The 24,752-nt window shown below is 37.1% G+C and overlaps 1 protein-coding gene across 3 annotated transcripts in view; it reads left to right on the forward strand.

Moving 5' to 3' along the window:
* The first annotated feature begins 6,325 nt into the window (after window positions 1–6,325).
* The window catches only part of LOC131061789 (uncharacterized), a 48,215-nt gene continuing 29,788 nt past the window's right edge, over window positions 6,326–24,752 (forward strand). For 2 of the 3 annotated variants that reach the window (XM_057995621.2, XM_057995620.2), the window contains exons 1-2: window positions 6,326–6,765; window positions 6,856–6,952. In XM_057995621.2, coding sequence (XP_057851604.1) covers window positions 6,644–6,765; window positions 6,856–6,952 — 219 coding nt within the window. In that variant the 5' untranslated portion in view covers window positions 6,326–6,643. The remainder of the gene's footprint in view (window positions 6,766–6,855; window positions 6,953–24,752) is intronic. The other variant, XM_057995619.2, reaches the window with a different exon arrangement.

Here is a 24,752-nt window from a genome sequence, read left to right on the forward strand (position 1 = left end):
ACATGCATAATTTTCGACCTAGTCTGAGTAAGATATAACAGTCCACCAACCATAAATCTGTACAAACTCTAATTAGCTTTAGGAGATTCATCATTCTTGGACAATTTACAACTAGTCACCATATGAGTTCCAATCGGTTTGGAGTCATCTAATCCAAAATTCTTCAACAATTCCTTCACATACTTAGTTTGAGATATGAATATACCTTTTCTAGTCTATGCAATCTGCACACCTAAGAAAAAATCATTTCACCAATCATAGACATCTCAAATTATTTCTGCATATCATCAGAAAACTTCATACTCAAGTTATCATCACCACCAAAGATAATATCATCAACAAATACTTCAACAATCAGGATGTTATCATTTTCTATCTTAAAGTACAGATTGGTGTCAGTAACACCTTTACTAAATCCCAATTTCAACAAGTATTTATATAGTCTATCATACCAGGCTCTAGGAGTTTGTTTCAATCCATAAAGAGCTTTCTTTAATTTACATACCATGACTCCATCATCTGACAGTGAAAATCCATCAGGTTGTTCAATGTAAACTTCTTCCTCTAGATCACCATTCAAAAAGGCAGATTTGACATCCATCTAATATACCTTGAAGTCTTTATAAGCAAGCAACAGTCTAACAACTTCAAGTCTAGAAACCGGAGCAAAAGTATCCTCATAATCAATCCCTTCTTGCTATGAATACCCTTTGCAGACCAATCTAGCTTTATTTCTGACAACTTTCTTCATTCAATTTATTTCTGAATACCCATTTAGTACCAATAACATTCTTATCCTTAGGTCTAGGCACAAGTTCCCAAGTGTTATTATTTTCAATCTAATCTAATTCTTCTTCCATAGCTTTCATCTAACTTTCATCTTGACAAGCTTCAACAAGATCTTTAGGTTCAACTTTAAAAATCAAACATACTTCTTCAACATCTAACCTTCTTCTAGTCATCACACCTTCATTATTATCACCAATAATCTTATTTTCAGAATGATTCAATCTTACATACCTCAGAGTCTTCTATCTATTCTGATTCTCAAGTTCCTGAACATCTTCACCAGTAACAACAACCAAGAAGGAAGACTGAGAGGGGGGGTGAACCAATCTTCACCAGAATAACAAACTTAACCACAAAACACAAATTTGATAAACTGCAGCAATAAGACAGATAAGCAAATTAACAACACAACACCAAGTTTTTTGACGTGGAAAACCCGGTTAAGGGAAAAACCGCGATGGCCCGAACCTACCCATAATAAGATGATACTCTGCAGTAGTATGTGAAAATATTTCAATGGGGAATGTACATGCATTCAGGCTACAACCCTCAGGGAAGTTTCACTGACTTACAATATGAATCAGACTATAATTCAGAAGAAGTGAACTAAAAGAATATCATCTCCAAATGCCTGATTACAGTTTTGGTTAAGCACAAATGTCTGCCCTGCAATACCAATCTCACCACAAACTCAACATCGAATGATAAATCACTTGTTCGCACATAAACCTCTGTCTGATTGTGCAGACACAACAATCAAAACCCAAACCACATGACTATATCACCTATATATACAATTCATCAACCTTGATAACAAGGCCGGCTAAACCCTCAACCCAAATTACAAAATTACATCACACGATACAAAGATCGACTACCAGACCAATATAATGATTTACATAGTATAACATGGTCGTAATTCAAATTTCCAAATGATCAACTCCATCAGAAATCACACCAAGATCAACTGCAACACGCTACACCACCAGAAATACCGCATAACACAAAAATCAATACCGGTTGATGAAAAACACCAAAAAATCGCACAACGATCAATGCAGATCACCAAAACAAATAGGACATGACTAAGAAACACAAGCAAGCATGTTAGAATCATCCGGAACAATTGCACCAACACCACTTTTCAAATCTTCATCTGTCAATGTCTAGAAGCTCAAGAACACAACCAATCAACAACTGTCACAAAGAAAGATAACTTGCGGAGCACCAAATCATGGACCATCTTAAATAAAGATACATAAGATCAACCAAAACAATATCCCAAAAACTCAACATCGGATTTGATTACACCATAATATATCAGAGGAAATATCAACCTCTGCAAAACAGTGATCAACAAACCAATACTACAAAACTAGATAAGAGAATCTTCCCAATCACATCGGAATAAATCCAGGAATATGTTGACATCAATGACAACAACATATCCTAGCAGTAGCAAGGATCAGCCATATCCAACACTTTTTGATTTTAAATTTATTCATTACTTGGATTTAAATACTAGATTAATTTATTCACTTGTAATATTGAACAAAATTAAATTTTAGCTTTAATTTTCTTTTGGCTATCCATATAATGACCTGCAAGTGCTAGTTAACTATGTCTACAATTAATTAATCAATCAACTTAATGATCATTAGATGATCACAGATCAACAACATAAGCTCTATTTCGGCCCGAAGTTCTGAAGGACAAAGGTTTTTTTCAAAAATTTGTCAAAATAGAGATAGGTACGAGCATTGCCCAATAAACTATAATAAATTATATACTTAATTAACGAGGAGGATAGATTGGGCCAACCCTTTCTGACGTGTCCTTTGACCTCCAACATGCATAATTTTATTGGTCCACTTAATAAGAGCCTACTGTCAACAGGGCCCATGTGCCATGTGTGCGGTGGGGCTGCGAAGTTAAGGTGAATGAACATCTTGATCTAAATGTGTAGTCACGCGAAGATTTGGACCGTTGATATCAAAGGAAGTGCACGACGGGGTAAAATACGAAAGTCATTAATTTTAATTTTTATTATATTTTATTGTTTATAAATTTATTCATTACTTAGATTTAAATATTAGATTAATCAATCAACTTAATGACCATTGGATGATCGCAGATCAACGACATAAGCTCAATTTCGGCCCGAAGTTCTGAAGGACAAAAGTTTCTTCAAAAATTCACCAGAATAGAGACAAGTTTGAACATTGTCTAATAATTAATTAAGTATTATAAATTGTATACTTAATTAACTCTAAGTCTATACTTAATTAATTTTAATCGATGACATAAGCTCTATTTCAGGCCGAAGTTGTGAAGGACACAAGTTTCTTCAAAAAGTCCTCAGAATAGACTTAGAGACACGTGTGAACACTATTATGAATGAAAGGTTTTAATAAATGAATGTTTTTAATAAAAGAAAGAAAGAAAAAGAATCGAATTTTAACCATATTTTTTTCCCTTTGAGGAAGTGTTGGTTAAAAGATTTGTCCTTCTTAAATAGCTTTCAAAAATGACTCCCAAATGCCCAAATTGAAAGACAAAAACAAGAACTAGCAATTGAGTCACTTGCAATGGTGAGTGCAAGCACTCTTTGAATTTTGATATGAAGGTACAACTCCCTTTGTTGGATAAAAATGTATATTTTCTGAATATGCTTTTAACCAGAAAGCAATAAAGGCAACTAACATATTCTCATAGTCATGAAACATATGCAAATATCAAATTTATAATGAAGTGAATGAAGATAAGTAAAACACAGTTTAATTACCCACACCCAAGAAAATGCCCTTTCCAATAGATCAAAATGCTTTGGACTCTGATCGAGTCTCTCTCATGCCTTAAAGGACAAGGGGGATCAGAATACCCAAACAAAGAACTAACATCACATTTCTTTCGAACATTCAAATTATTTGTGAAATCAAAGTTTCAGAATTAAATGCATACACAATTTAATGTAACAGAAAAGGCAATGAAAGGTAATCATAAGAGAAACAAAGTTCATTGTAATCAAAAGAAAATATTGACAAATCCATAGATCAACAAAATCTTCTTCATTTCATTAATGTCAAACTGTGAGCTCACAGACTCAATTTTTCTGAAAAATAAAACTGTGCAGTCCAGAAAACAATGCTGCCCCTTTTTTTTTACAGCCGAAAGATAAAAGAAAAGAACCCCTGCTCTTTTCCTTCATTACATATATATAACCTTTTTTTTTTCTAAAGAGACTTTCAGTTATCAATAACCGATTCTTGAAAAGTTTATTAATTAATCTTTTCTTTTATCTTTTATCTTCTTCCCGACAACTTTTTTTTTTTAGCTTCAAATCTTTGATCTCAGAATTTTTTATAACCTGTACTAAGATATTAATAACTTTTGAACGCGATAATATTTTTTCCAATCTCTCCGGTGAAGATTTAGAAAACTAGGTGTTCTAAAACATATAAAAAATTCAGTGTGATCCAACGGTTCAATTAATAGTTATGCCCTCCGCACCGAGACTATTGTTTCTATCTCAAAATAAAGACTCATAAAATTTGTGGTTACAGGTTACATTGAAAAAATATAAACAATATACATGCCAATGTTATTGGATTATTTAACTTGCTGAGAACCCACACATTCTGAACCTTCATCTAATGAATCTCTGAACTCTAAATTCGAACCTCTGAAATTGAACCTGTGAACCCAAACTTTGAACTTTGAAGCTTGAACCTGAACTTTGAACCTTGAACCTTGAACCTTGAACCTGCGAGGTTCAATCAGAAGGTTCAAAAACACATACTACACCCACAATATGCTTCATTGATTGCTTTGTCTTTCCATTTTCCCATGCGTTGAACTTGCGAACCTTGAATCCGCGAGGTTCAATCAGGAGGTTCAAAATTACAGACTTTGCCCACAATATGCTTCATTTATCGCCTTGTCTTCATATTTGGCTGCGTGTTGAACCTTTGAACCTTGAACCTTGAACCAAAGAAGGTTCAAAGTTCAAGTTCAATGACCAAACATTACAGATTTTACACTAGATATAATTTTAACATCCTTTTCTCCAAAATGACCAGTTTTTATGGCCAAACTCCATGTCGGCTGGGAGATTTTTATTTTTTTATTTTTGGGTTACCCATATGCCCAAACAATTAAATCCCAAGTCTTATGTGTCCTATGTAAAAATTATTTTTGGGTTATGCTCTACTTGGCTTATTTATTCTACAGTTAAAATTTTACAAGAAACAGAGCCCTTAGTAAAAAGTTATGCAGATTTTTCTATGGTAGTCCAAAGGAACAATTGTCATTGAACTTCAACTATTGAACCTTTTCAAAAAGTTCAAAGTTTGAGTTCAACCCAAGTGGGTCGTATCGCAACTTTAGTTTTAATGAGTGTAAAGCAGGGTTTACTTACGTGACAAATATTCGTCAATGGCGAATATTTCACGTCGGTGACATCGAAAATGACAAATATATTGTACCAATCGGGGGTGGCCATGTCGCCCAGACTTTATAAATATTCATCAAATGCACGGTCCAATCGCTCATTGTTTTATGTAATTAATTGTATCTCTATCAATATTTCATGAATAGAATCTACGTTTTCCACACGGTAAATTCAATATTTTCGCCTACACTTTTCGAGGTTGTCTTAATAGACGACCATAATTCGCCAATAGCCATGAGGACCCAATTCGCTTGGAATTTTGCGGAAGCGTGTCTCAATTCACCCCAATTTTTGCCATTTTTATTATAATTGCCAATTAATTGGACGACCCACAATCGCCTCAAAAATTACATAAGACGTGTTATAGTTAAGTGTGATTCGCGAAATATTTGTATACCATATAAAATTCCCGCCAAATTCGCCAAATAAGGATTGGTATAAATAGAGTCAAAGATCAGATTTATCTCTACACAATTTGATCGGTTATGAGCTCTCAATTCAGATCACTGGTGAAGTTTCAGACTAGGAACAACCATTGTAGCTGACTGCATTGGCGACTGCTAGTGACCTAAAGGTAAGTGATCATATTTTTGAAGTGTTATAATATTATTCTTGAATTCATCTCTATTCGTTTGCACTGTTGAATTCATTCTGTATTTCTCTCATAAGCTTACTCGAAAATTTGAATTTGAAACGACTTTCTTGCACCCCCGAATTTGGATTCTAATTTCTGAATCTCCATGGTTAACTGGTTACTTCAAAGTCCAATCTTCCTTAATTTCAATAATTTCCTGTTACCCCTATATTTATAATCAACTATTGCTAATGTTTTAATGTTGAAAGTATTGGTCACTTTTGTTCAAACTTTCAAGAATCCTCATAGACATTCCCTACCTGTCAGTCACAAAAAAAAATTATTATTTTTCAAATTATGTGAAAGATGACACAAAATCCTTTTCATTGCATAGCCAAAAGACATGTTTTATAGTTTCTAAATTGACACAAAAAGAACAATCGGATAGGGGATGAACAAACTTAAGGCGGTTACATAGGTGACACCATACAAGTAGATCAACTATGTATCATACCACCATCTTGAAGAGTTGATTAATCTCAATAACGCCCCTCACTAGTTCATACCCGCAAATTCAAGCGGGACGAAATCAAAGAGAAACATCGTTTAACTCTCTGACTACCCTGGACGCGAAGTCATGGCTAGCGGGTTACAGTTGTATTATTGCAGAGGCAGAGTTCAAAACGAAAGGTTAATAGCATAGATATTTAATAATAAGATTTGAAAGTGGTTATGGTTGATCACGCTGAAACAATTTGTCTATTATACGTCATACAGATTTGGGCTTAGCCATTTTTTTGTGAGACCAGTTTCACATACAACTTAGAAAGATGGACTCAATGCTACAGTTGCCCTTGAGAGAGCAGGGTAAGAAAGAAGAAGAAGAGGAGAACATCAAACCTAATGGAAATATCCCAGCTAGTGCTTTAGTTTACCTGAATCCCCAATACTGGTAATCCTCTATTCCTTCCACTTTTATAATCTTTCAGTCCACGCTGATGCTTATTCATTTATTGATATTGCATTTGGGCATCCAACTCAGGGACGAACGTTTTGTGGAGGAGGATCATTATGAATGGTTCAAGGAGTATTCCCATTTTCGTCATCTTGTTAGCTTACATGTAAAATCTAGTGACAAGGTAAGCTCTCATTTATTCATTCTCTTCTTTCTCATCATTAGATGTTATTCATGATATACCGTAGTCTGTGTGTAAACTAAAATGTGTTTGGGTTTTTTTGTGCATTTTAGTTAGGCGTTGCCATTTGCTTGGCCATTCTATCAGTAGGCTGTTGTTTTCATAGCTAGAAAGTATGAAGGGTATGCGCGCTCAAAAGAGCGAATGATATACTCAATTCTAGATATTTGTTTGATTTTGAGCCGTGGGGCTCAGGGTCAAGGCCTTCTTATAAGGCACGCTGTGCATTGAACTGCAAGTTACATGGAAAAGAAAGGAGGAATAACCCAGGGCCTGACATTATTGATCTTATAATTTCCTTGAAGGGAGGGGTCTCAAAGGAGACTTGAAACATCTGAATAAAAAACACTACGCTGTGGTATCCAGATACATGTTATTATGCGTAACTGCAAAAAATTTCAAATTTCTAAGTCCAGTAATCTCACCTATGGATGCCAGCATGACCGGTAGATCACTTCACTCTCCTGGGGTTTACCCTACCCAATTAGATGTTAGGGTTGGAACTGTTTATAGTAGAATTCCCCGAAAAGGACAAAGAAAATCATAAGAAATGCCTCTGCCTAATCACAATTTTTTTTTCTTGAATGCATCAGATCTTTGTCCAATCATTACTGACTGAACTAGCTGCTAAGTGAGTAAGCACGCGCAGACATGATTACATAATTATGCTATTGAGTGCCTAAAGGTCGTTGTCCTCTTTTCTCTATCAGTCGAGTAAGATTTGACCACATGGATTAGACAATTGAGTGCCTAAAGTCTTCTGTCTTCCCATCCCTATCTGTCCAGGACTTAACCTCATCATGTCTCATGTATACAGTTAACCCACGATTCTTTTGGACATATTTCTCATTGCTTTCTCATTTTTGAAACTTACTGCATCGGGCAGTATACTACAAGTGTGGTCTATAGAAACCAAATTTTGGTGTTTGGGATATTTGGGAATTGAATTCAATCTTCTGTTGTAAAGTCTCTTTGATTTCCAACTTTAACTCATTGCATTAGTTGAAGAGCTACATTAGAACTGTTCAACATCTGGACTAAGATGCAGCTTTTGATATTTAATGTTGGTATCCGTTGGTCTTTTTTAGTGGTCGTGCTGGGACTTTTGGGAGGCTCTGCTGAAATCTTGTTAAGTTTTTTGCTAATCATACAGTTTGAGTTACCAGTTATTAAAGTCTGTTAGATAGCCTCTATCAGGCTATGTGAGGAGTTAGGATATACATCCGTAATTATTAATTATCTCCTTCAATCTGAAACATACCATCATAGATTTTTGGGATGTGTGCCCTAAAATTCTATAAACCCTAATGTTGACACCAGTAGTGCGATGAGCTGTTGCCAGTAGAATTTAAGAGTTTATTCTGTTTATATAATCTCTCCTTCTCTCTCACACACATCACAACATTCATCTATTTCCTACATTTGACTATGTTAAACTAGAGCGAGGAAAAGAGTGAACGTGTTCTAGAATAGAGCATTTTTTTACCTGTACGATCAGAGTGCTGACTTCATCTGTATGGACTTTTATGAAATTTCAAATCACTCTAAAGAGACATTTTAAGCTTGTAATTACTGATTGCTGTATAAAGTTTATAATTCCAGGCATTTAATGGTGATAATATTTAATATATTTTTTCAATCAGTTATTGCTAGATGAATGAATCTTGTAATACTATTCTGTACTTTATAGGTCAATGTCTTTGTTTGGTCCGTTTGTAGGCAAATAATTTTCAAATCACTCTAAAGAGACATATTTAGCTTGTAATTACCAATGGCAGTAGCTATTCTCCCTACAAAATGGCATGTCTAAGACATCATAACATACATAATTACTAATTGCTGAATTAAGGTGCTAATAATTCTGAGTAAAAATGCGGTATATAGTTATCATTCCAATAATCTAATGTTGATAATATTAAATACATTTTTTCAATCAGTTATTGCTAAATGAATGAATCATGTAATAAATTTGTGTACTTTATAGCTCAATTCTTTTGTTTGGTCCGTTTGTAGGCCAATAATTTTCTGATTGCTCCACATTTTGACTATACTGCACAAAGGATGTCACAACTTTGAATATGGTAATAATATCACTATCTGTATAAAGATTTGTAAAGGAAGTCATAATAGGTTCTTCACAAAATCAGTATTATTAAACTATTTAATTCTTGAAGCGCTCACAGTGTGCATGTTTGTGACGGTTTTCTTTTTGGATAGCTGTTTATTGTTGTATAAGTCCCAACATTTTCAGTTCCTCTTTGGACTCTTCTTCAGGGAAAACCTGTAATAATGTATGCACTGGAGGAATTAATGCGAACAGCCCTTTGAATGCTTGTGAATTAGGTTCATGGTGACATATTAATTGGGCAAACCTCCCAATAGAGGATAAACTCCAATTAGAATGTTCAAGATGCCTTTCTCTTGCCTAAATACAACCATGTATAGCTAACAACTAAAGACAACTACTACTAGCCCATGCATGTGAGATAAATACTTTTACAAAGCATATACACCAAATATTTCTGTAGTAATTTAAAATATGTATATGAGAAAGGAGGTTCTTGACATTAGGAAATGAATTATTTTGTCCATAAGGTCATATTATAAGCTATCATGTTAGGTTGAGGTCATAGGTAGGTCTTATGTGTAGTGGGACCACACAACCCTTGTTTTCATTGTACTTAGACAGCTAGGCTTAAGGTTATGAATTAGGAGGCTTTTGTATTTTCAATCTTTCCTTACATCTACTGATCTCTTTTTGTCAATATTTTATTTGAAAAGTTGTCCTCAAATGTCTTTCTTCAAGTTTGTCTTGGGATGTATAGGCATCATAGGCTAATTAACTAGGTATGCAAGTGCCACACTTATCTCAGTCGATTTTTTCATTTTTAATTAGTTCTTGTTTATTTATTGTTCTCTGGCATTTTTCCCTGTGCATGCGTGGTCTGTCAACTGGAAATCTACAAATCTGTCCACCTGTTCTTTGTAGTTTGAATGCTTTTGGTGAAGATGGAGAATTTGATCTTGATTTAAAGATCATGGATCCTTTGTTGATTATTTCATATTAAAACTACTTTTTTGTCAGCAATTTAGCAACTCTTAGTAATTTATATAAGACTTTAGTACATACATCTGTGTACAAATCAGCAGTAAAGGCATGTAAATCTCTCATCATTCTCACAAGTGCTTCAAGAAGATAGTCATAACTTGAAAAACATACTAATCTTTTCTCACGTAGAGGTTTCTTTAATCATTTTTGCATCTTTTGCAACTGTTTTTTTGTCAAACCAAGTTAAGATCCTTTTGCAACTGTTTTTTTGTCAAACCAAGTTAAGATCCTTTGGATCTGATTTATCTTTGTGATTAGTTTTTACCATAGTATTAGACTTATATAGCGATGACACAACAAACTGATTTAATAAATGGAATTAAATTACACAGGTTTAAAGTGGGAAAAACAGGGCAAATTGGAAAATGCTAATTTGAGGGGTTTATGAGAAAAATAAATCACCTGAAAGAAATACCGGGAAACTGGTTTTTGCATTTGCACACCTTTAACCTTCTTTTTTTGGCAGTTTGACCTGGTTTTGTTGGCTTTGACTGGTTTTTTGATTGAACCAGGCTTGCTGGTTATGATTGGCTTGGGAAACTTGATGGGTGCTAGGTACTTGCTGTTAATTATGGATTTTTCTTTGTTTATGCTTCTATGATTTTTACCTATGTTCCATGGTGTTTCCAGCATGGGACAGTAGGATGCATTTAGGGATGGCAGCGGACAGGAAGTCTTTTTGGCATAGTTCCACAGAGTTTCCTGATGAGGGGACGTGGAGATGGGCCAAGGGCCTAAATTTGGTGACAGGGGGGCCAAGGGCCTACATTTGGTGATGGTGAGGAAATGGTGGGGGTACAATATGGTAGATTGGTGGTGGGGAGTTGGTGCTGATATACAAATTGAGGTGAATTGAAATCTTCAAGACAAAATCTGCAATATAACATCTTTGTGAGTACCCCATGAAAGACATAACTAGTTTTCACAAAGTTAAAGGTTGCAATCAGTATGTAATGGCATGTTCCATAAAGCAAGCGATCCAGTGGTGTCCCTGCACGGAGGTGGCAGAGATGGTGGTGCTGGGGTGATGTTTCCCCCAAGTCCCTAAGTCTCGGAAATGTCCCTGTATAGGGGATGTGGGTTTTTTGGGGGGGGATGCGTCCCCGTGGAACAATGCTATTTTGGGGATGACATGAGACGGCAATTAAAAAATTGGGGAGATAAGAATATAGGAAAATTTAATAATTCATATGATAAAGCATTCACAATATTCATTATGTAACCATATTACTTAATGTTAGAGCTGAGTTGAGAATTTGAATGATAGCCAACATACAAATTAACAAGTTTTCATTGTTATCATTTAATTTTTCATTGCCAATATGCATATACAACAAAAGGTTGAAAGGCTACAACTACAAGATGACAAAAAACTTATAAAAAAAAATAGCAACTAGATTTATTGCTGCTATGCCTCATCTTTTCTTGCACCACAACCGGAGTCTGAATTTGATTCCCCACAACATTATTCCCCTTCATCTTTGTTTGTATATGTCAGAGTTAATTCTTCTTCACACAATATGCATGTGGATGTGCAGATGTCTGTACACATTGGAACCAATTATAAGACAATTTGATTTATGTAGTTTTTCTTTTCAGTTGGGGTAAAATCCAGTTGTGTGAGACCTTGAATTGTCTAAAGCTTTGAAGTGTTGTTATTCTGCCTTTCACTATATTCATTATAGAACCATATTACATAACATTAGAATTGAATTGAGAATTCACATGAGAGTTGACATACAAATTAATAAAATTTCATTGTTTTCATTGTCAATATGCATATTCAACAAAATGTCAAAAGGCTACAACTGCAAAATGACAAAATGTAGAAAAACTGAAAAAACAATATAACAACTAGAGGTATTACTGCTATGCGTCATCACTGGCTGCACAAAATGTGGAGTTTGAATCTGAGTACCTACCACATCATTTCCCATCATTGTTATTTTCATATGTTCAAATTAATCCTCCTCCACATAATATTCATGTGGATGTGCAGACCTCTGCTCAAGTCATAACTGAATTATTAGATAAACTAGATTTATGTAGAATTTTTTTTTCTTGGGGTAAATTCCTGTTATGCGAGACCTTGAATCTTCTAATGCTTTAAAGTATTGTTGTCTGTCTTTCAAAACATTTCTTTTCATATGGGTTTTGTAATGTTCCCTATTGCAGGTATTAGCATTGGTGCAGGTTCAATCCTTTCTTGCATCTCAATATCACTTATCTTTGAATATACCATGGGTAACTGCTTGCCAAATGGCAAATTCATTGAGGAAAAAAACACACATTTTCCATAGTCATTTGTCAAGGAACAATATTGATGTTCCTGGCCATCTTCTTGGTAAAGTCTAGTTATGCGAGACTTTGAATCTTCTAAAGCTTTAAAGTATTGTTGTGCTGCCTTTCAAAACATTTCTTTTCATACAGGTTTTTCTAATGTTCTCTATTGCAGATTTATATCTTCCTTGATTAGTGTCAATGCAAGCCTAATCCATTTTTGCGTCTCGATATTATTTTTCTTTAAATATACCAAGGGTAATTGCTTGCCAAATGGAAAATTTATGAAGACAAATCAAATGTTTTCCATAGTCTTTTGATGAGGGACAACATTAATGTCCCTGGCCAACTTAGGGACAACTGATTGTCCTTAGATGGCTAAGTGCCAATTTTGGATGTTTTTGGGTAGGTAGGGGATTTCGGTTGTGTTATTGAGTTATCCTATTTAGGCCCTAGAATGGATAATTTCGATACTAGTTTGGGTTTGGGTCGAGGACAACCTTTCACTTGTTGTTTGGCATAGGTGCACAAGGTCTCTTATGGGTATGTCAAGCTGTATCTGGTGTGAAACCCATGTAGTGTTTTTTCATAGAGATGGTAGCCAAACATGGAAGGCATTGTATGTCGCAAAGTTTTTTTATAGAGTTGCACATAGAGTTTTGTCGCTCGTTACTTTTGGCATGGACCCATGCAAAGTTTCATTGCAAAGTTTGGTAGAATAGATTTTCTATGTGTTCATGAATGCCCTCCAAGCTCTTTGAAAGAAAAATACACCTTATACTATTTAGTTTTGAGCTCATTTGGTGAGTCGAAGTCTTCTCTAGTGCTTGGCTGCTGCCTTGCATCTCTCATATGCTCACACAAATAACACATTGAAATGATAGTCCATGGCATCGACATTAGCCCTTAAGTTGTTTGTTATTATATGAGCTTAATTTTGTAAAAGTTGCTATTTTATATATAGGTATTATGTATATAGTATAATATGAGCTATGATTATTTTTCTCCAAATATTATATTGCAAAGAAAACAAATGCTTTTATGGATTAGCATAAGCTGATCAAATAAATATAATGAATCAACACAATCAACCTAAGTTATTTGAATTATTTGGAATATGTATGTATGTATGTATGTATGTGTTGTGACCTTTTCCACACATCGCCCCATTGCAAATGGGGACCCTCTCTTCTCCTGCTTTCTAGGGTTTTTGTTAGTGTCTCATGGCCTTCCTTTTCAGTTTTGTCAAGCCTTGCTCAATTTTTGAACAATTCGAGTCCTAGAGATTGAAAGTTAGTTTTTGCAAACCAAGTGATTCTAGAGTCAGGACACCGTCAAAGTGCCTAGAAAGGCCAAAGGACGAAGATCACAATTGATTTGGACGAATTTGAACAAATTTCTATTTTTAGAAAGTTTTCTTTTTTGCTTTTTCCTATCTTTTAGGAAGTTTCGTTTTTGGCATTTTTAGCCCAATCCCCGGTATGGCTATTTTTTAGAAAGTTTTCCCTATTTTTTAGGGATGTTTGCTTTTTGCTTTATCGGCATGGGGACCTAGGGTTTGCACTGATACCACTGACCTGCTTCGACCGTGATCCAAAATTTCCAAGTTTTGACCTAAAAAGCCCGTTTCCTACATTTTAAGGGTCATGATGCTTCAGATGGATTACCTGAGTATGGATTTCAAATTTCAAGTTAATCTGGTTAAATTTGGTTAAGTTGTGAAATTTGAAATTTTCCAATTTTTTTTTCTAAGTCTGGCTAATAGATGATGTTGAGTGTTATGGCAAGTGATAGAAACTCCGCCCCAAGATGCCAGCAATGGAGAAGTCCGCCTTGAAGAGGGAGTATGAAAGTCCGCCATCTGTTGAGGCCACTCTATAGTCCGCCATGCATTGGGGAGTAGACAAAGTCCGCCCAAGGAAGACCTTCAAAACTCCACCCTAGGAGATGCATCCAAAATCCGCCATGCCTTGTGGAGTGGGAAAAGTCCGCCATGCCTTGAGAAGGTAGTGAAAACTCCCCCCCCTTGGTGGAAAGGTCTTAAAACTTCGCCCAAGATGCAAGGATGGAGGGATGTTAAAAGTCCGCCTTGGTTGAGGCCACCCAAAAGTCTGCCATGTTGGAGAGGTGTCTAAAGTTCGCCTTGGGAGTGGTTTCAAAACTCCGCCCTATGCCTTGTTGAGGAGACCTTCCTAAAGTCCACCATGAGGTGCATCCAAAGTCCGCCATGTTGGAGAGGTGTCCAAAGTCTGCCTTGGGAGTGGTTTCAAAACTCTGCCCTATGCCTTGTTGAGGAGACATTCCTAAAGTCCGCCCAAGGAGAACACCTTCCAAACTCCACCATTTGTTGAAGACATCCTAAAGTCCGCCATGGGGTGCATCAAAAGTCTGCCATGAAGGGATGTTCTAAAAGTCCGCCTTGAAGAGGATAGGATGAAAGCCTTCTAAAGTCTGCCTTGAGGAGACCTTCCAAAAGTCTGCCCTATACCTTGCTTGAGGTAACATCAAACTCCGCCCAAGGAAGAGCTTCAAACTCCGCCCAAGCATCATGTTAGAAGATGAAAACTCCGTGCAAGCATGAAGTTGAACACTTAAAACTCTGCCCTACTCTTGGAAGTCAAGCAAAGTCAACAAGAAGCCAAGTGATGTCATCAAATCTTCCAAAAAATCGAACTTATAATCAATTTAGAAAGTTGAAAAAAGAGATTTTCAAAGATCATCGAGTTGGGAAATCAAAATGGAAACTCAAAATTGAAATTAGAAAGAAGATGTTTGCAGATCAAGAGGATTTTCAGACTGAGTTCCAAATTCTAAACTTGTTGGAAGATGCTAATTTATAAGCCTAGTTCGAATTTATGGACTAAAAACAATTTAGAAACTTGCCCAAGTAAAAGATTTTTGAACTAAAAGAGATGACAACACAACTCAAAATTGGATGAAACTTTCCCAAAATTTAAGTTGAATTTAGAAACATGAGTTGGATTGTTTTTTTTTTGTGTTTCTAATTATGAAATCAACTTCATTACAAATGCATCCTTTGTAACTTCATTCTTACACCAAGAAGTTCGAAATTCCTTAGCAAGCTAAGGAAAACATTAAGAAGTATTTGCAGATTGGAGTTCACTTGGAGAAAACCTTGATATTGTTTACAGTTGGGCAAGCTTCTTAGCAAAGAATTCACAGATTTTTGAGTGGAGCCAGCTGGTATAAGGAAGAATTGTTAATTTTTTCTAAGTTTTTTGAGAAACTTCTAGCCTTATTTCAATCTATTCGAAGGTGAAGTTGGATTTACAATGCAGATTTGTTGCATTTTCTGAGTTTTTTCCAGAGTCCTTGAAAATAATTTTAGTGGATCTATTCGAATTCTTAGTGAAGGAAAATCATTTTTATTGACTAAGTAAAAGGAGAGTTTTGAAGTTATAACACTTGGTGTTGGATTGCGATCACAATTATCCTTAGGATTGAAGAGTTTCCATGTGAAAATCTATGTTTATGGCTAAGTATAAAAATGAAATCGAATCTCCAAACACTTAGCCATTCGCAGCCCCTATTTTCTTCAATTCATGAATCAATTTCTAACTTAAGCTTCATTTGTTAATTGCAGATTCTAGGCACTATGAAATTTCAAGTGGACAAAGACGCTCCTCTTGAGTCAAGGATGACTTCAAAGTGGAAGAATGCTAGCGACACCAACCTCGGGCACATCAATCTGAGGGAGTTCAAGAAGCAGATGTTCGGTTTGGACAACCTTGTGCCTACCACAACCGCACGAAAGATGATGAAGAGTGGCATTGTGCATGCTGCAGGATTTCTCCCCACCATGCAATGCACCGAATTAGTAGCTGAATGTGCTAGGCATTACAACCCCGCTAGTAGGGATATTGTTGCACCCAATGGGAGAGTATTGGCGAACATCAACGATGAGGCCATCAGAGAAGCCTTCAGAATCCCAGAGTATCATAACGTTGTGTATGTGAACAAGGATGAAGCTAATCGCATGTATCAAGACCATTTGGAGGAGTATGACGCCATCATCAATCATTCTTAGCTGGATAGGCCAAGGAAAGGGGCCTCCAAACTTCAGAGAACGAGCTTGGTGAGAGCATACTTTAAGGAAGATATTGGAGATATGATAGTTCTGCCAAACAGGATAATGGGGAATCCTCAAGGTGCTCCATTCGAGCCCTGGATGTATTATTTTATAAATGAAATAATGAATGGAGTGAAGATGATAGACTGGGCTCAGATGATAAGTGATAACTTGGATGGCCAGCTGAAGAACCTAGAAGCAAATAGGACCTTCTTCATGAGCTCGTACCTGTTCTATTCCCTGGCTAGAACTTACAGATATAGAGGTCTCACTTGCAGAGGGGAAGTGGGGAACAAAGAAAACCAGTTTCTAGTCTATGATTGTTATCCCCAGCTCCACATGGAAGAAAAGTTCCATTTTAAAAGGGTGAATGACACATTTCTCATGCACATCACACGGACGTTGCAAGGTGAACTGCTTTAGAGACTCTCTCAAGAGTCTATGGACTTCATCAGTAGATTCGGATATTGGTATATCCAATACCCGAAGTTCACTTACCTTAGAATTCAGGGGCTTACCGGATCTCCCTATAAGCTTCCAGCTTACCCTACCAACCGAATTGTGTTACTCGAGGTTGTGAGGCAATTGGAGGGGTATATGGCAATTCAAAGAGATAAGCAGAAGAAGGCAAGAACCTCCTCTCTCATGATTGGGAATGGACTGGAAACATGTCCCTCATCACAAGCTGCTGCCACTGCTGAGAAGGAGCTGGCTTGGTACCCTTTTTATCAGTACAAGGCGAGGAAGAATTTTGATCCGTTCCACAAAATAAAAAGGGTCAAAGGGATGACATTTGAGCACAGAGCTGATTTAGAAGATTATTGGGCTAACACAGCCAATAGTTTCGAGGTCAGGAAGAGATTTTGGTCAAGGATTCCCTTGAGCATGGTAAGAGAAATGGAGGTGTTTAGAGTTGCTGACCAAGTGGAAGACAACCTTGAGCTTCAACAACCAGGCTTTGAAAAGATGAAGAATGAACCACTAGCCTTGATAGATTGGTCAGAGGGAGAGAAATCGGATTTGGCAGACCTCATGAGGTTGGTGGTCGAATATTCTAAATGGTGGACCTCTGAAAGGACGAAACCATTGAAGTCTAAAGGTGTGGCCCTGACCTACGACTTGATGGGAGTAGATGACTCTCTGTCCTCCAACCCTTGTATCTCTGCAGGCAATGCTCGAAATCCAGAGAGTGTTGGGTCCCGGAAGAGGAAAGAATTGGTTGGAAGCTTTGGAAAGGCCATAGGAAAGAAGGTTGTAGGGGAGAGAAGGGAGTCCAGCGAAGGTCATTCCATCTTGAGTGCCACATTTGCTGTGCCTGATTAGAATGCAGTTGAGGAGCAGGAGATGGACATATGTATGGTTAATAATGAAGTGAGAGTGCCTTCTCCTTCAATTGAGGAAATACTGAAAGTAGTTGTCCAAAGTCTGGACAGAGCAAATTTTAAATGCAGCTATAGAAGTTGAAACGCCTGCATCTCCAGTAGTCTTCTTGGATGGTATAGCTACTAGACCAGGAGCGACAGATGATGGGTTTGATCAAAACACTGTGGAGCAGTCAACCATTCCTGATTGGCTGAGGGAAAGGATAAGGGCTAAGGTCCGTAAGGAAGCCCATTCTGAAGAGGTCACAACAACATTTTTGGAGAAGGTGAATGAGTCAGTCATAGTCAAGCCACCCAAGCCAGCCAAAAAGTTCTCTTTGATTCAGAGGGATAGTGCGGGATTCGGGACAATTCAAATAGCTATGCCAAAGGAAGGGAAAACTCGGGACAACATTGCCCCGGAGGATTATAAGATCACCACTATAGAGTTGGGTAAGCCTACCCAAGACCAAGAAGTCCAGTACTTTGACGACTCTTGTAACGCCCTCAAGGCGAGTTTAGCTCAGGAGAAAGAGAAGAGAAAGAAGGTTGAGGAAGAAAATCAACAATAGAGGAACTATGTTCTCCATCTTACCAGGCCACTCAACCATGAGATACCGATCACCCCTCCACAACCCCTTCAGCAGGAGTCAATGAAGAATTACGAGGATATGAAGGGCACATTCACACAGGCCAAGGAGTGGATTTCAGATGCTTCAGTACGGGCTGATATACTTGTGGAAAATTTAGTATTAGCACATGAGTCTGCCTCTTCGTTGGTCAGCCGTATCCAGGACCTAGTTGCAAATTGGGAAGACATGGAGGAAATTCAGGATGAAATACTTCCACATCTGAAGGTTATCCGAGGCTTGTCGAAGAGAAGTTTGGTGGATGCAGGTGTCATATAGGCTGGGGATAGGTATGACTTCAACACCTGGTATTATGCTTTGGTCACCCGGATTGAAGTTTTGAAGAAATCCGAGACTAAGTGCTTTGAAGCAGAGGAGAGTGTCAGGGAGATTTTGAGTAAGGTGTGTCATGTAGCGTCTGAGATCTGAAAGAAAGAGAGTATAAGGGAGAAGCATTTACAGGCGGAGAACTTGATAGACAGGATTTAGTCAAGCTTCTTCAAGGGCTCAGGGATGATTGACAAGGGCGATCTTTCGAGGATTGCAAATTTTCTCTTCATCGATGAGAACTTTCTTGCTCAAGCAGTTGAGTGGGAAAGCATCCTCGCCACATGTACTGATGATGTGGACATCATTGACTTCCAGATTAGCAGCTTGCCAAATGTCACTATGGAGGAGGTCAGGCTTATCGTGTCCAGGTACATCAAATCTGCGAAAGAGGAAACTGGACGCTCACCTCAGTGAGAATAGCATCTGTGCCACATGTCACTTTCTCATTCTTTCAAACTAGTAGAATTTTGGGAAACCCTAATTAGGGTTTGTAGCTTTCAATCTGGGCCCTTGATCACCGTTTGATCTCGGCCGTTCATTTATTTTTGAAAAACTATATAAGGCTACCTCCTCTCATTTAGAGAGTGTGAGGTTTTTGACATATTGTTGCGTGAAGGTCATTTTCGAATAATATATTGCATGTGCGCTTTCTTTTAAGGCTTTGTAATCCCTATTGTTTGAATGATTACCATGGTTTCAATTTCCTCAACACTTAGTTAAAATTAATTTAGATTTGCTTTCATTGTTAATTTGAATGAAGGATTTGATAAGTGTTAATTGATGGTGTATCTCCGCTCATACTTTTGGTGAATGGATGATTTCCATTTCACCGTGCAAAGTTAGTTTGAGTCCATCCTCTGTGCATCCCAACATCTTAATCATAAGCACAATCCATTGAAGATTGCACTGGCTTTGTGTAGTTGTCCCTAGTGTGGCAAAGCAAAGTTTGGTTTCCCGAGAACACCTAGTTGATACCGTCTTCGGAGTTCGTAGGATTAGATTAGCTTTCTCAAACCCTATCTCTTTTCTCCTCTTTGAAAGTCTAAATCTCGGAAAATCCCCCCAAAAAAGACAGCATAAAATTGCTAAATCCGTCTAAGTCCAACAGTTCAAAGACATTTGTTAACGTAAGCCCCCCTTGAGATTTTCAGCATACACTACCCAAGAAGCTATTTCACTAAAGTTGCCTGTTCGCACATATAGACCATGGAATCAGTAGTGATTTTTCAGGAGAGGATAGAATGCCTTTGGGTATCCTATTCTAATGTTTGGTAGATGATAAAACAGACACCAACAGTATGTATGCATGTATGTATGTACATGTGTATATGTATATGTATATGTATGTTTATATGTATATTTATATGCATAGATTGCATACTCGGACTTGGACTCGGAGAGTACTCAAGAAGTCTAAATTTTTTGACTTGGCAAAAACTTGACAACTTAGAAAATTACTAAAATTTCTTATAAAAACACCTTTTTTTAGCAAAATATAATTACAAAATGTATAAAATGAGTCTAAAAACCATGAGGAAGTGGTTTCTATTAAATTTGAGTGTTCAATACATATGAAGCTAGAGAGTGGAATTGGTTACAATAGCTAGCTACTAACTAATAACTTTTATGAATTTATGATGATTGTATTTGAAAATCATCATCATAAATTTCCAGTGTTACCGGGAGACACATCTCCCTCCCTTGAGACACATCTCCCTCCCTTGAGACACATCTCGGAGACAAAGGCATGTCTCCGGTTCTTTTAGCATCCCCAAAGTCTTTATTTTGGCCTAGAGACCTTCCTGTTAATTTTAAGCAATCAGATGTTAATCTTAAATAATCAGGTTATAATAGAACAGTAACAGCAATAAAAACACAAAACAAGACACACCAATACCCTTGGAAAACCTCCCTCTTGGAGGTGAAAAACCCAGCCACAAAGTACAATGTGTATTATCTCAAGTGTAGGCAATTACAAGGCAAGTGTGCTTATCTCAGATTGCTGTTCAACCAGCAAGATAGCAGATCTGAATTCCTCTTTATATGATAATGGAGATTGCAGCCCTTATCATCAGCATCAAATTCGCTCAAGGCAAGTCTTCATTAGCTTCGCAAGATCTTGATAGCATCACCTAACAGCCAGCCTTCACACAATGGATGAGGAGCAAGTTCGCACAAGAGAGAGAGAGAGAGAGAGAGAGAGAGAGAGAGAGAGAGAGAGAGAGAGAGATCGCCAAATGTTGGAGACCAGATTACATGTGTTGACAGCCTTAAGAATGATTCACCTTGTATATTAATTGATCCATTATGCTGTGCAAATGACTTGCTTATATACTTGACTTGTGGTGTCAAGTCTCAAGTCGGCCTGCCTTGTCAATTTAATAATAATATTATGTATATCGTCCAAATAGGTCTTGACCTATTAAGACGTTATTGCTTGATTGCCTTTACCACACGCTACATGAGTTTGGGCCCAACCCAATTACATAATCGCTCAAAATACATATTGGGCCTACCCTATCTACAAGTTACATTCAATATAGGACCACAAGTTACATCACCCAATTAGGGTCAGACCAAATTACAAGTTACATTTATAGGGCCTGTCCTATCCACAAGTTACAATATATATAGGTCTTGCCCAAGCAAGACATAATTACAAGTTACATGTATTTGGGCCCAGCGCTAAGTTCGATTTACATAATAGATAATACATGTGTATTTTAATTGCCATTGACAACATTAAAATACAATAGATAGGTATCCGAGCTAGCTACTATTTCAACACTTCCCACGTCTCCTGCTAGGAATTTAATGCAAGGTATTAGGTAAGACAAAACAAAAAATATTGTTTTGCATTTTCATCCATTGCTGGAAGCATTTCTTCGGCCCTAGAATGGTGAAACATGCCCAGATGAATGCAACCAGGTTTGGAAATCATGTTTTTTTTATTTACATTTGTTTTTTATTCATTTAAACCCTACAAAAATGGCATTCGATGAGGCCATGTTTTGCATATAGTTCATGTGCCATGTGAATGTGCACAACTTTTTGCATATAGTTTTTTTACACGCACCTGGTTTATTTATTTAAACACAAAACTGTGAGTGTAAACAATTTTCACATGCCGTGTGAATGCTTCCACATTTTCCATAATGTCTACTAATACAATTGCTATTTTCTAGAAATTATTAAACTATATTAAAAAAATTGCTGTCTCCAAGTACCCCCGTCTCCTATTTTTGAAAATTTGCCTTATTGGTACTAGTACTAGTCTTCAAAGCCTCCAAGTACCCCTGTCAACTTAGACATTATAAGTTTTTACATCTTCCTCTTCCTCACCCTAGAGAAATAATGGGAGGTAGAGGGTATGGTCCTCGCACTTGAATTTGGCTCCCTGTTTGGTGTAGAAGATTGTGTCTGTGGCTTCATCATGTTGGTAGGTGGTAGTGGCTCCTCCACCATATAAATGTCATCCAATCCAATCTCCCTTGCTTCTGCTGTAGCCAAATCCTCCATAGCTTGCCTCTCGAAATCAGCAATCTCATCCTTTGTAAACAAGGAGGTCTCATCATCTTGCACGGTCCAATCATTGTATGGATCAATGTCATCTAAATCAATGAGTTTGTCTGGCTGGTCCTGCACCTTTTTTGTGTGAAGCTGAAGCATAAAAAACAAGATCGTTTAGGTGTTTTTGAGTCAACTTATTATGCTTCTTTGTGTGAATGGGATCAAACATACTCCAATTGCCCCCAAAACCAAAAGCACTACAAGCTTGAGATTCAGAGGGCCTCGCCTTTGCAAATTTGGGGTATTTCCACCAAAATCTTCCCACCAAGAACCTGCAAATAATGTATTCAAATTTTTGTGCAAATAAACAATATTCTATTAATAATTGTAATTCATAACTTGCAAGATATAGGGCTTCACTTTTTCTTACTTGGTGTTTGGATCTCTCTGCCTTGCATACATATTTTGGAAGAAAACAATTGCCCCCTAGCTGCCTTATAATTCTGCAACTCTAAAAGGATGAGGTCTCTTGTTGCACTTACAGGTGCCATCCTCTCAATACATGTGAATAGGCCCTATATAACCTCCCCATTAGCATCTATGAAGCTACTAGAGAAGTAGAACTTGGGGTTGAGAAAGTACCCCACTGGATGAATGGGTTGGTGGAGTTGATTGTTCCACCTCTGATCAATAATATCCCAAATAGGGGCAAATCTATTTGCATCCCCCCTGTAATGGTGTTTGATGGCCTCTTAGGCCCTATCCATTCTCTCATAAATATATCCCATCACATTTTTCTTGCCATCCACTAAGTGCAAGATCCTCACAAACAACTTAATCACCCACAAAGTACAAAGTAGAAACAAATTCAAATTACATATTACAATGAAACAAAATACTTCTAAAGTTTAAAATTAAAAATAAAGGATTCAATTTGAAAATTAAATTAAGTTGAAGTTACCTCGAAAATCTCTAATGCTCTAGAGTTGCAAATTCACTATAATTTTTTTTTTTACAATCTTTTCTCCATCAACCTTCTTTGACTAAGTTGAGTCTACTGGTTGACTCAAAAACATCTGCTTTAAAGAAGTCAATAAACTAGTATTTCTTTGCAATGGTAGGAAATTTGTTGCAAACCTTGTAGCTCCTGATCGCACAAGTTCTTTGCCACTAGTGTGCTCTCTCATCAATTAAAGAACACATGAGTGATTATATATATAATTGGTTATATCTCTTGTTTCTTCTACAATTGGTTTCACCCAATCAATTTTGCCAATGTCCTCCAAAAGAAGGTCAAGGCAATGAGCTGTACAAAGGGTCTAAAAAAGTGTCGGATGCCTCTCTTGAAGCAACCTTCCAACTGCCACATATGCCGCTGCATTGTTAGTAACAACTTGGACAAATTTTCTATGGCCACCTCTAAAACAACCTCCTCCAACATTGAGCTCAAATTTTCTGCACTCTTTTTTATGTTGGAGGCATCAACTGACTATATAAAAACCATCACACCATTTGAAACCATTATAAAATTGACAAGAGTGCGGTTTCTTCCATCTGTCCAGCCATTTGAAAGAATTGAGCAGCCAAATTTTTGCCATTGCTTCTTTTCAGCTTCCACAATTTCTTTTTCATCTACAATAGCATCTTGGAGCAACCTGCCACTTAAATCTCTTGGACTTGGGGCCTTGAGCCTTTTTCCTGCAACTGTCAATGCTGTCACCAAGCTCTCTCAATATGGACTCCATGCCACATTGAAGGGAATGTTGTTATAATACCAAAAGTTTGCACAAGCCTTCTCTACTTTCTTGTGCACCTCTCTATTCCACACATTAGCTTCCAATGAGGGCTGTGATCTTGGTTCATTTCTAGGCTCAAAAAAAAATGATTTGCTTGAAGTGGAGGAGGAAGATTGGGCATCTATATGTGGATTGCGAGTAGAACCAACAATGTGTTGCACATCCGTCTCAGCTGTTGTTGACAAATTAGGAGCAGTGGCTTCTTGTATGGCTGCTTGTTGCCTTGCCCTCTCCAATTTTTTTCTTCTAGTGCTGCAAGGAGGGCTATCATCCCTTTTTTGACCTCTTTAGGGGTTTTTTTGCATGGTTTGGCATCACGACAAGTAATGCCTATAAGATGATATTTGAGGCGATTGATGCCTCCACTATGCTTCTTCATGCACTAGGTACAAATAATAGTCTCTGGTACCAGTCCCATTATGCCATATTTCCAAGTGGGGTCACAACTATCCAATAGGTTGACTTGCACTTGCAGAGTTCGAAGGAGATGCAGAGCTGGATGCCATTGTGATTGTAAATCAACTTACAACACAACAATAAAAAGAATATAAGTGTTGAGCTAGAACTGTTAAATTGTAAATAATTTTCACTATATTTATGATTTCAATTTATATATATAATAAACTGTTTTAATTTTC

This window comes from Cryptomeria japonica, chromosome 4, assembly GCF_030272615.1.
Source record: "Cryptomeria japonica chromosome 4, Sugi_1.0, whole genome shotgun sequence".
Lineage (NCBI taxonomy): Eukaryota > Viridiplantae > Streptophyta > Pinopsida > Cupressales > Cupressaceae > Cryptomeria > Cryptomeria japonica.